Here is a 13,412-nt window from a genome sequence, read left to right as displayed (position 1 = left end):
CGGACGACACGGTCCCATAGCAGCTATGCCCATGCCCAAGTGGAAGCCCCATGCTCCGCGCTGGTGGATAAACAACTAAGGGCACCCTAGGGGATGCACCAACCTCAGGATGGATCCACGGCCCTATCACGCCACATTCCCCTGAAATGTGTGCACGAGGGGGCTGGATACGGGGGCTACACTCAGGCCCGGCCTTGCGCATGCCACCTTCCAGGTCCCTTGTACCTAGTCTTCTCGCGCCCCTCCCAGGCGAAAGCTTGCGGGGAAAGGTATGGAGGGCTCCGGATTAACTTCATCTCTACCCACGTTTTCTTGATGAGAGTTGCTCGTACGTCAAGGGGGACCCCTGAGCATCGTGACTCAGGGGCCTCACTAGTCACATAGCCCCTCGCCCCTTGGTGTCGTCCCGGCGATCCGGACGCCCCAACGCCGGTCGAGGTATGCGCAAGGCTGGGCTCTGCCGACGCAGAGCGCAAAATTAAACATGAAAGAAACCAAGCACGAATAAGAAAATCATGGAGTCCTAATAGTTATTACAAGCACAAAGTGTTCCAAAAATTCAAACAGAAGTTTTACGCCTCCACGAGGCACGGTAAATGTCGCAAGATAAAAACTAGAAAGAAGCGCCACCATCGCCTTGGCCATTGCCGCCGCTTGCCCCGGTCGCTGGGAGCCCGTCGTCAACGTCGTTGCCGCCATCATCGCCGTTGCTGTCCCCCACCATCGTGGGCGTAGCGTCGGGGATGTAGAGGAACTTCTTCAGTAGCGCATCCACGCGATCCTTCACAGCCTTCGCAGCAGTAGCGCGGGACTCAGGAGCAACTGGGCGGATCACCGTGTCGAAGTTGAAACCTGGATCCTGGAGGTAGAGCTAGCTGAGGACGCGTGTTAGAGCTGCGGTGAAGCGAGAACGACACTCCTCCTCCAGGATGAATTCCTCTTCAGCGGCAGCGCCCTCAAGCGCTCCGGCAAGCTTGGAGGAGAGCCCTGCAAGGCCGTCCTTAGGGTCGCCAGCGGGCTCCTCGTACCCTCCCCTACAGATGGAGCGTAGCACCTCGCGAGACCTAAGCTCGAATAAGAGGAAGGCTTCATGTTCCACGGCCGCCTACTTCTTGGCGGAAGTAAGGATCCTCTCCCTGGCCTCCAGCTGGGTTGTCAACTCGGAGACGTCTTGGGCGTGGGATGCCTGGGCTTCATCCACCTCCTCCTTCAGCTTGGCCAGGCGATCGTGCTCCGCAACCTGTTCAGTGGTCACCTGGGCCAGCTTGGAGTCACGATCGGCAAGCTTTGATTCACGGGCCTTGAGGTCCTCCTCCTGCTACTGGAGACGTTGGGTGCTGATATGTCTCCAATGTATCTATAATTTTTTATTGTTCCATGCTGTTATATTATCAGTCTTGGATGTTTTATAATCATTTTATAGTCATTTTATATCATTTTTGGCACTAACCTATTGACATGGTGTCAATTGCCAGTTGCTGTTTTCTGCATGTTTTTTACATCGCAGGAAATCAATACAAAATGGAGTCCAAATGCAATGAAACTTGACGGAGATTTTTTATGGACCAGAAGACACCCAATGGGCCAAGTCAGCACCGTTCTCCGAGGGGAGCACAACCCACCAGGGCACGCCAAGAGGCCCAGGCGCGCCCTGGTGGGTTGTGCCCACCTCGGGTGCCCCCCAGACCGCCTCTTTGCTCTATAAATACCCCAATATTCCAGAAACCCTAGGGGAGTTGACGAAAATCAATTCCAGCCGCCGCAGAGTCCAGAACCACCAGATCCAATCTAGACACCATCATGGAGGGGTTCATCACTTCCATTTGTGCCTCTCTGATGATGCATGGGAAGTTCTTTGTAGACCTTCGGGTCTGTAGTTAGTAGCTAGTTGGCTTCCTCTCTCTCGTTTGATTCTCAATACAATGGTCTCTTGGAGATCCATATGATGTAACTCTTTTTGCGGTGTGTTTGTTGGGATCGGATGAACGTTGAGTTTATGATCAGATCTATCTTTTTATATCCATGAAAGTTATTTGAGTTTCTTTGATCTCTTATATGCATGATTGCTTATAGCCTCATATTTCTTCTCTGGTATTAGGGTTTTGTTTGGCCAACTTGATCTATTTATCTTGCAATGGGAAGAGGTGCTTTGTAGTGGGTTCGATCTTATGGTGCTTGATCCTAGTGACAGAAGGGGAACCGACACGTATGTATCGTTGCTACTAAGGATAAAATGATTGGGTCTATCTCTACATAGATAGATCTTGTCTACATCATGTAATCGTTCTTATTGCATTACTCCTTTTCTCCATGAACTTAATACACTAGATGCATGCTGGATAGTGATCGATGTGTGGAGTAATAGTAGTAGATGCACGCAGGAGTCGGTCTACTAATCTAGGATGTGATGCCTATATAATGATCATTGACTGGATATCATCATGATTATTTGAAGTTCTATCAATTTCCCAACAGTAATTTGTTTACCCACCATTTGCTATATTTCTTGAGAGAAGCTACTAGTGAAACCTACGGCCCTTGGGTCTCTTTCTCATATTATTTGCCTTTGCGATCTACTTTTCCTTTCCTTTTATTTTCAGATCTATTGAACCAAAAATACAAAAATACCTTGCCGCAATTTATTCTCATTTATTTTATTTGGCGTTCGATCTATCAATCTACTACAATTTATCTCACACATGTTTGCCTATCTTGAGGCGCCGCTACCCGAAAGGGATAGACAACCCCTTTCACACATCGGTTGCAAGTATTTGTTATTTGTGAGCAGGGTTGTTTATGTTCTGTTGCTTGGTTCTCCTACTGGTTCGATAACCTTGGTTTCATAACTGAGGGAAATACCTACCACCGCCATGCTGCATCACCCCTTCCTCTTTGGGGAAATACCGACGTAGCTTCAAGCCACCATCAAAAGGAATTTCTGGCGCCGTTGCCAGGGAGGATCTTCAACATCTACCAGGTTCCTAATCTGAAATCTCATCTTGTCGCAATTTACATTATTTCCCATTTTCCTCTCATTTTCCTCTCCCCCACTTCACAAAAAATTGCCGTTTTATCCGCCCTATTTTTCGTTCCTCGTTTTCTCGTCAGATCTCTTCTTTGCTTGTGTGCCATGTGTCTTCTATTCGCTTGCATCTTCGCTTTCTAAACATCTCTTGATATGGATCCTCATCCACTTGCTAATCTTTTTAAAAGATTCAATCATGATGAACCAATTGCTAGTGAGTTGAGTGCACTAGATTATCTTTATGAAGTTTTGCTTGAGATTCGTGAATCTGAAAATTGTGATGAAGAAATATATGAAGTGATTCAAGATAGCTACTTGAATGAAAAGCATGATTGCAATGATTTTACTATAAATTCTATTAATGTAGATTGTGCAATTAATATGCAAAACCCCAAGCTTGGGGACACTAATTTTGCTATGTCCACTACTTGTTGCAATGATAATGATTGGGGTGATGATTCTTATGATCTTGAAAATTTATTTAAATCTCATGATGAATATGTTTGCGATAATATTTAAATCCCGTTGTCGTCACTCGTCGTCTGCGGGAGCACGGGGGCGAGGTGCGCCTCCTCAGTGATGGAGGACGCGCCAAGTGCTGGTGCAAGAGAGGAGGAGGAGCTTGCGGCTTGCGCCGCAAGCTTCGACTTCCAGGGCGCCTTCGTGTGGTCACCGGTGCCGGGGAAGGAGAAAGGGGGCGGAGTGCGATTGGATCTGGAGAAGCCTTCGATGGGAAGAAGGGGATCTGGAGCAAGGCAAGGGGAAGCAATGATGGCTCTACAGACATGCGCCAGTCTTTTGTCAGCCTGGGCAGTTGCCGAGTCGACGTGTGGAAGTGGAGGCGTCCGCGTCCCGTCAGGCTCCACGCGTTGTGCCGGGGCTCGCAGGCGGTTAGGGCCTGCGGCGCTTCGACCATGCCCCTTGGTTTGCCTGGAAGCCAGCTCAGGTGTGCCTTGGGTTCGGGGGCTACTGTCGGCATTTTGGAAACCAGGGTACCCAGACCTACCTGCCTGCGGCCCACGACGTGGCTCCCTCGACGGCCCGGCACGGCCCAGCGGCAAGATCTTCAAGACAAGACCCTCACGAGGGCCCTAGCCTCGCGTGGCAAACGACGCCAAGACCTCCGAAGGAGGTGGCCTCCCGGGGAGCGGAGATTTCTATGCAGGTACCCAGCCTCACGAGGCTACGACGACGTGAGCCATGATGTCCATGGCCAGGCGGGCGCCAATGGGCACAGAGGAGACAGTTTCCTCTTTGGTGCTAAGGAGGCAAGGACAAGCGCGGGTTCCTGAGGAATCCCCCAAAGGTTTCCATTATAGTGCAACAAGACCAAGACCACGAGCTCGGCATGGCGGATGTCATCATCGAGCCCACCACAACCTCACGACCAGAAGCTTTGCAGGCGAAGACCACCTTTCGTCAAGATTAGATGTACTTCTTGTCCCCTTCGAATTGGCCACTGTGGGATCCCTTCAAGCCTAAGTTTGGGGGAAGAGGACCGAGACCACTATAAATATAAATTAGCCACCACCGTAGAGGGGGGTCGACCCAGATCGGATCCTTTCCACCCTCACCACCATAGCCCTCACGAGGCAATTCATCCTCTATACTTGTTCGTCCTCAGCCCCTCGCAAGGCCAATCCACCACAAAGTAGGAGTAGGTTTTTACACCGCAAGGTGGCCCGAACCTGGGTAAACTGTCGTGTTCATCTCTTTCCCCCGCTCGAGCGTGTACCCGACGAGGCTAGGCTATTGGGTGACGAGCTTGAGACTTGAGAGGTTGAGATCTTCGCACACGCCCCAGAGTTCGAACCTTCTTGGGTCTGTGGAGCCCCGGATCCGACAATTACCAAGCACACAAATATTCTTCATACCGTCTCCTGCTCGAGAAGTAAGTCTCTCCCTATGTCTACTATTTTTGTTGGGTCTTTGGAGTGAACTTGGAACTTCTTCTTATCAACAGCCCATTAGAAGGCTAGTCCGGGCTTTGGCTTTAGTGGTTGTGTTGTTGTGGTCGGTTCAATGTACTTCTTGATTTCTTCGAGCTCTACGAAAGCCGTAGTGGCTTTCACAAGCTCAATGTTGGTGACATCTGCCTCGAGCCCTTTTTCAGTTTTGACGTGGACGGTGATCATTACATTTGGTCCTGGCATCTTGAGCTAGAGATACACATAGGTCGGTAGCGCCATGAGCTTTACATAAGTTGGCTTGCCAAGGATGACATTGTATCCCATGCATAATGGCACGACCTCAAAGAGGAATGTTTCTGACCTGAAGTTTCTTCATCTCCAAACACAACCTGTCGGTCGAGGTGAGCGAGGGGTTTCACCGGGCGGCTTGGCATGAAGCCGTGGAAGCTGGTCAATGTGGGTGTTGCAAACGAGACTTCGAGATACCCATTTTTGCCAGAGTGTCCTGGAAGATGACGTTGATCCCCCTGCCCCCGTCCATCACAATCCTGGGAGCCAGAAGCCGCTAACGATCAAGTCTACTACAATGGCAAACTTCCCTGGGTGAGGGATGTAAGCTAGGTGGTCCTTACGGCCGAAGGTGACCGTGCAGTCCAACCACTCTAGGTGCTCTGTAGCTGCTGGTGCAATCACATAGCCCATTTGTCATGCGAGCTTCTGGGCCCAACACGTATCGGCGACCTGGAAGATCTTGTTGACACTTCCTGATTGGGTGGGCTGGCGGGTTGATGAAGATCTAGCCATTTCGAGTTTGGCCGAGATTGGCCAAGCCTCGGGCGCCAAGGGTGATAAAGGAGCATATAGGCATATGGTGTCGTCATGTTGATCAAACTGGAACTCGAGGCTCCCGAAGTGCATGGGGTCAATGGGGGGAAGGTGTGGTCTCATCATAGAGGAGCCCTTGACTGTCCTTGATGAACTTGAGGGGGCCATAGATGAACATTTGTCCCGTCATGAAGTCATCGGGCATGACTAGATATCTGATCTAGAATCGATCTTCGGCTAACGCAACCCCTCCCTGGCGCGCCTACTGATGGTACAGGAAACTGCTAGTACTCTCGGTATGGTGGTGGGCGTGGCCAGAAGTGCTAGAAGGGAGTTCACACAAGGGTGTTACCCATGTTCGGGCCCTCATAGTGAGGTAATACCCCACATCATGCTTTGTGTTTTGTATTGATGATGGAGCACCTTGTGCGAGGGGGTTACATGGATGATGATGAATATGGCTACCAAGAATCTAGTCTACGAGAGTAGATGGGAATGTCTACCCCTAGCCTCGCCTTATATGGGGGACAAGATCTACGGTTTATAGGATCCTAACCGACCTCTTTTCGAGGGTTCCTTGGCTTGCACACCAAGATGGTCTCATATCTGCTTTCCAGCCCCGTGGACTTCTTCCTGGATCTGGGTCGTCGCCAGGCCTCATGATCCCCAAGGCCAGCCCTATACTGGGCTCCTTGGCTGATGGGGCCACCCCTAGTGTAATGCAACATCAGACTTCAGTATTACATCAAGCTCTTACATCAGGATCAGATCAAACAGTTTGAACATATTAAGTTCACCAGAGCCAACACAAACATTACAACTTAATATACTTTGAACACTCGAACTGAACCAGCCACTGACATCACATAAATAGAACAATTGCACACTTCAGAAGCTTCGCCAATTGAGGCCATAACTCTAGCAGTGCCACCATAGGTTTTATAGGATAGGTGTTCCATGTAACAAGAAAATATTGGCATGAACTAAATATATTTAAATGTTTCCAGTAAATTTTGTCAAATGTTAAACCAAGATATATGTAAATCACAATTTTCTTTTATGAAAACGATACATTTTTTCTTCTTCTTGAAGGGCACCAAGATAAGCAAGTAACCAAAGTGCCGACATGTTGCAAAGCCTTGATCCTTATTACTATCAGAAATGCCTTTATAGGATGCAAATTTCAGCTATTTTTTGTCTGATGTTTGTCGCCACCCTGGTGAAAACGTGGACATTCTCCATCAACCACTTTGGCACAAAGTCTCAATCCAACAATCACTTTATGTGCGCCGTTCTTAGCAAGCTCAAATGAATTCCGGTTGGGGACGTGGGGCCCCTCTACGCACTCCATTTCTGGTGCTTGATCTCTTGAGAATGAAGCGAGACATTGGTTAGGATGAACCCATCACCTCAACTTTTTTCCGAAGAAAAAAATGAAACAAAGCGGGCGAATAAAAAACACGATTTCCGGCGAATTAATACGTAGGCTTTTCTGAGTTGCAATTAATTAATTAATTAGTAGGTGTGCTTCTCAAGACCTCAATAAATTGCAGTCGTCGGGCAGGCCCACCTGGCTATCGCCTGTCTGGTCAATTCCTGCGAACTCGCACATGGAGCGACGCGCCAAACGCTTTCGTCCTACTCGCACGGAAACAATATAAAATTTTCTCCCCGCGTCGGCCATGCATGCACACGTTAAGGAGGAGAAAACGTTTTCTTCTCCCGCCCGCTGCCCCTACGACGCACAGTATTTTCCATTCTGTCGGTCGCCAGGAGCAACAGAGTCCAGAGATTATTCCAGTGGACGAAGCCGTCATCCTGCTTCCGATCGACTGAGACGAGAGCGATTTGTTTAATTTCTTAAGACCTTGCCGCTTGCAGAGTAAAGAAAAAAGAAAAAGAAGAAGAAGAAGAAGAAGCCAAAGCTAACCCTGTGTACATACTAGTATAGTTCCTTCTCGGATCGCGATGGATCATTGTATGAGCTGTTGTTTATGAGCATTGCTGGTGGTTCGGCGCCCTCGTGGCTCATGCACCGACGCGGAGCAGACCCGTTCGTTGGGTGGGCTACTAGTTTATCTACGTCTTTTTCTTTTGAAAAAGGGACAGGTTTATTAGTACGTAACGATATTGCACTATTTAAGCACACGCAAAATGTAGGTGCCACGACTCAATCACAAGCGCTTCCGTCTAACCTAATCATCAGGTCTTTGCAGACTTTATGTATATTTGCTTCTCCAACAACTGTACTGCACTTCTTTTTCTGAATGTCACTTGCACTGACCAAAACTTGGTTTGGCGTTATGCGAGAGATAGACACACACGGAGATACTAGATACTCATTAATTGTTCCGCGACGAGACGCGTACGCTGCAGCGTATGAATCCATGGGCGATCTTGACTTTTGTGATGGGGTTATGTGAACAGCGGCTCATGGCTCATGGAGTTCGGCCGAGCTGCGGTTAGCGTCGTTGGGCCGTCAATTTTTGCGAGTGCTTCGGTGCATATTGTGCCGTGGCGCGAGGGCGGTCGCGATAATTGTTAAACGCAGAATGAAATTTATAAGTGTTCGGTGTTGCACGCTACGTTTTACCTACTGCTTCCTATTGGTTACCATACAGAACTGCCGGGAAAGAATACGTACTAGTTGACATGGCTTCGGTCCAAATGTCTTGCATATTTGTCAGTGTATCTCTCTTAGTATAACTCAACATCACCATCAGTAATCATGTTTATAAAGTATATATACCACCTTGATATGTCCGTATGATGTTCTAACAAACGGAGAGACACTTATTGAACTTTTTTTTGATGAGGTAGACACTTGTTGAACTTTTGATGGGGAAAAGACCATACCATATAGGCATATATACACTTTATGTAAACTTCCCTTCTCCTTTTGCTAAATGATTCGTTAAACATTGAGCAATTGTGGTCTCATGCAGCAGCAGAATAATGTACGGCCAGAAAGTAAGTTGTCTCCACAAGCAACGATGGGACTTTAAAAGATTTTTCACTTGGCACCACCGAATGCACAGACGCATAATAAACAAACTACTATAAAGTTCCGCATCTGGGCTTACGTGGGCTGGGCTTTTTGATGTGAGTGTGAGGCTTTAACTGCTTTCAGCTTCTTGCGTGCTGCATCGGGCCATGGTTAATGGGCTGTATTTCATGGCCCAAAAGAGAACAACCCATTTTTTTTCTCTTCTCAACAAGACATCATGGAGGAGGTTGAACGTTGCACGCCGCAACATGTGCATGGTGAGATTGTGCTGCACTTCATCTTTGACTTAGACTTCTGCACCAGACATTTTTGATGTGTAACCAATTGTGCGTGGCGTCTTGTGGCTAAAAGCTCAATCAAAGTGACACTGTCAGGTTCAGTCATCATAGCAGAGTAGTGGATCCCAGCCATATTATCAGAGAATCAGAGATGAACTCGACTGGTAGTCGGTAGACAGCGAAAATATCAATCAGGACACAGCTTGACGGGCCACCCGTCAAGTCGCGAGATGTCAACCTGAAAACAGCAGCGATCTATTGGTACGTAAAGCAGTAGCATTCCACGGAAATTGATAGGCGCGGACGAGCGCGCACGCTCCCGGTATCGCTACCCATTCAACTCGTTTTGGAATGTGGTCCGTACGTTGAATTGTAGGCTTGCAGGGTATCTGTACGTCATAAAGAGCTATTTATATACAGAACTTGGTCCTAGACGGCCGTTGGTTTCTCACGGCGCGTCATCGCCCCTGCCGTTTACGACCGCGACGCCGTCACACATGGTGGGAGGCAGCGCTTGCTCGGTCCATCGTTGGCGCCTGTCGTTTATTTAGCTGACCCGCACATACTTGCTCACTCAATTCCTCAAATTTGATTTAAGAACCCTAGCTACAGCTCATGGCGAACGCCAACCAAGATGCAAATCTGATCGCCCTCCCTGTAGTCCCCTACCCGGATTGCGGCAGGGTAGTGGTGACATACGTCGCCTGCTAAGGTCAGTTCGCCGGCGAGCGCTTCCTCAGTCGATGGCAGCCGGGACGAGGTGGAATGCATGGCAGGAAGCCTACACAGAGCACCTGGATTCGGTTGGGCCGTGGACAGCTCTGCTGGCGCAAATTGATCCAGGCCAGCAGCAAATCGCACCACCAAATGAAGCTGGGCAGGCACTCCAAAAGCATGCTATTAAGTACTACAGGGCTTGCTGGACAGGCGTTCCAAAAGCATTCAAAAATCAACTACATGGTACAGTGCTATGCCCCGTCCATGGCCTAAACCACGGGCGTGTACACAGCTGTTTGGTCGGTGCCAGCTCGGTTGAGTTGTCTGCCGAGCATATAAGCCTATCTGAACAAAACAATCATGTATGTGATGCTTGAAAAATCACCAGAAAAATGAATAGAAGACAAGAGACCAAAATCACTCTGAAGATTAATACTGCAATATCAATCTCAGCAGCAGACATAGATAGCATGAGAACCTACTCAGCTAGTAATTCAGGAAAGTTAGATTTAAACAACACATCGCCACATAAGTCAGAGTTTGAGACTAATCGAAGAGAAACATCATCACAATTACTAACCCGACAATGCATAATCCATTTCACACCAATGGCTACTAAGCCTCATCATACAAGGAAAAACAGCCAAATGTCAGTGCTACGCACTGCTTATTCAGTTCAATCACAGAGCTACAGCCCGTACAAGGGCACCTTTCTCGGCAACATGTAGCACAACCTTAGGGTTGTTGCAGGTGTTCTTCCGATCCCTCCCACTCCGCAGTTCGAGCATTTTGCTTCTTTTCATGCCATTTGAGGGAGGTCACCGCTCTATGGAGACGTGGTGCTCTTGTGCCCTGGCTGACGACATATACTGCAAAAGCGTGTATGCTTGCTTGTACCAAATTCTCCAGCAACACCCATATGTGGCACCAACTTACATTTTTGGCTCTTTGCACAGCGATCATCATATATGGAGGCTTGTCCCTGCTGCTGGTTGGTCGACCGACCTTCCATTTACGCTCTGTAGCAGTTAACCCAATGAAATTTCCAACTGCACTACCTACAACATCAGCCCATATCCATTGTGTGGTTCATGCAACACAATCACTTCTTTATCTTTCGACTTGTTCGACTGAATTCTATCTTCTAAACACATTGCGTCGTGCACAACAACTACATGTGATGCACGGTGGCGGTTGTGTTCTTGAAATATGGTTCTGCACGGAGTAGATTTGAGTAAGGTAAGGGTGTTTTTGCAAACCATGTGTTTCTGTCAATCAATTCCATCCAGTCTCAAACACATCAGCTGTCAGCACGTGGTGTATTATCTTGTGGAAGTCCGTTCTAAACTTGCTTCTCTTTGTGCAATTTGAGCCATGAGATTCTTTTGCCTTCTTCAGGCCATGCCACTTGCACCAGCGATGTCTGGTATTTGGCATCACCTTATCTATTGCTACAACCTCTATGGCTCTGCATTGATTTGCACAGACATAACAAGACACAGTTTTACAATCATCAGACCGATACACAGAGAAACCTAATGTAAAGCAAAATTCAACCCCGCGAACAGGGAAATGATGAAAAGTGGCAAAGTGTGGAAACACAAGATAATAAAACTTGAAAATACAAATGCATGTTTTTGCCCACCTGTGAGCAAGTTCTGTGGATGTTTGCCGCCCATCATGCGGATAAATCCAGTGAACACCAATGTAAATGTTTCCACTGTCTCATCCCTTACTAAGACCCCCACCGAAAATCACACTTTGAAAGTGATTGTTGACTCCCACAAACAATACAAATGTTCAACACTTTAACTACACTTTTGTATTTTTTGAGGGAACATACATGCCAGTCAAAGTTGGCATATGTTCGAAATAGAAACACGCATTGACACTTGTATACCTCTTTGTCCAGCCAGGTGCTTGCGGGTTATCTTTGCTTGTTGAATGTTCTGAGTTTGCCAGGGACAGGGCCACTCCATTGCAAGTGCTGTTGACATCTACTTGTATTGTCTCTTCTGTATCGCCCACATCACCAATGCTGGATTCAGTGGCTGTGCACACCAAAGTTTGAATTGCTTCGCCATCCAGTAATGATTTACTGCCGCTGAGGTCTGGGAAGCGAAAACCATGTTTCACATAGTAGTAGGAATTAGTGACATATAATTGTAACCAAATTTTCGAATGCATTGTTCAGAAATATGTATCAGTTTCAATACCAAGTCAGAGTGCTACACTGGTCAAGGTATCATGAGTATAACTATAAACCACTCTTCTCTGGGATAATCAAGAAAGTTCATTATATGTCAACCCTCTAGGATCATGCACAACAATCAGAATTAGTATGTGCTTCAAGTAGAACCACTCCGCCGCATATGTATACTTGTTGGGCAAGTCAGATGCTTGTCCATCGTCTCTGTCTGTCGAATGCACTGAACTCGACAGGGCGATCCTTTTGGAACGACTGTCATATTCTTGTTGTACCGTGACTGCCGCATGGCCACACCACTATTGCTGGATTGAGCGACGGTGCATAGCAGAGATTGATCTGTTTCGCCGCGCAGCAAATACTCGTCTACGGCGAGATCCGGCAATGGGAATCTATGAAAAAACAAGGCTCTGGAGTCTTTACTCTTTACTGATAAGATGACCCTCTAACTGCAGGGGCCAATTTTGAGAACAAAAAACGAGGGGAACCAAAAATACCTGTCGGTTGGATCTAATAGGAACTGAAATCCGTCGTCTGCCGCCTCCGCCATCGCCATAGCGCTAAGCTTCGAGCGCCGCATCGCCATAGCGCTGAGCTTCTCGCCCCGCGCGGCGCTCGAAAGGATAGACTTCTTTTTTCCCTTTATTTACTGTCGGGCACGAGTGTGGACCCACATTGCAACCCTTGACTTATCCGTCCGGATAGCGTCGTTTCCATGCCGTCCCGGTTTTCACGCGTGCTGTAATGTACCACCGGGACAGGAGCATGCTGTACCGATAAGCCAGTGTTACTTCGCACGGCTCCGTCACCGCCAATCACTGTTCCACTGTTTGTATACGTTGGGTATATATACGATCGCATTCAATCTTGTATGGAACGCGTCGTTGTCTGATTGGCAAACGTTCCGAGAGCAGGCGAGCCCGTCCGCACAATCGCCGTTCTCTCATTCCTTCCGTTAGTACTATCAAAGAACTCTAGCCTTTCCATTATCCTCCCCAGGTTCCGATGTATTGTCCACCTCCACCAACGGAGGGTGTGTTGTCCGTGGCAATAGCTGGCCAGAGATGCAGTCATTAAAGTGGAAGCAAATCTTGCAGCGTTTGGTTGGCAGCGGCAACTGTTCACGTCTTCATCAGGAGGTCACTCAGCTCGTATGTCCGACTGAAAGACGTTGCCATGAAAAAAGTTAGTCTGGTATGGAGAAGCAGGGTCAGAAGCAACAACTTAGGATTGACGATACGCATCACAAATTGCATGAGGTCTGTATGATAAAGAACAACTCTAAGAGAGTCATCATATCATCGGTTCACCATCATAAACATTTATATTGCAGCACAAAATCGACCTAGCAGAATCGGTTATGCTGACCTCGGGCTTCATAATTTTTGAGGCCGCTCTAAATAGTACCCTCTACGTCCCATAATATATGATTTTTTTGACACGG

General features: G+C 47.8%; 1 protein-coding gene across 5 annotated transcripts; it reads right to left on the bottom strand.

Annotated features, from left to right (window-relative positions):
• Positions 1-10,301: 10,301 nt before the first annotated feature.
• LOC119285371 lies at positions 10,302-12,883 on the bottom strand. Of its 5 annotated transcripts, XR_005139481.1 has the most exons (4): positions 12,466-12,874; positions 11,979-12,360; positions 11,408-11,873; positions 10,302-11,230 (listed from the first exon to the last, which is right to left on the bottom strand). XR_005139481.1 is itself a non-coding variant. In XM_037564623.1 (3 exons), exons 1-3 carry the CDS (start codon positions 12,552-12,554, stop codon positions 11,038-11,040), a joined length of 486 nt encoding a protein of 161 aa, XP_037420520.1. In that variant the 5' UTR covers positions 12,555-12,874; the 3' UTR covers positions 10,302-11,037. The 5 variants fall into 5 exon arrangements, 1 of the variants encoding a protein (XP_037420520.1); XM_037564623.1 differs by lacking the exon at positions 11,979-12,360 and having other exon boundaries at positions 11,663-11,866; XR_005139479.1 differs by lacking the exon at positions 10,302-11,230 and having other exon boundaries at positions 11,339-11,873; positions 12,466-12,883.
• Between the last annotated feature and the right edge of the window lie 529 nt (positions 12,884-13,412).

Source organism: Triticum dicoccoides, chromosome 4A (assembly GCF_002162155.2).
Source record: "Triticum dicoccoides isolate Atlit2015 ecotype Zavitan chromosome 4A, WEW_v2.0, whole genome shotgun sequence".
Taxonomy (NCBI): domain Eukaryota; kingdom Viridiplantae; phylum Streptophyta; class Magnoliopsida; order Poales; family Poaceae; genus Triticum; species Triticum dicoccoides.
This window is presented reverse-complemented; position numbering and strand designations above follow the sequence as displayed.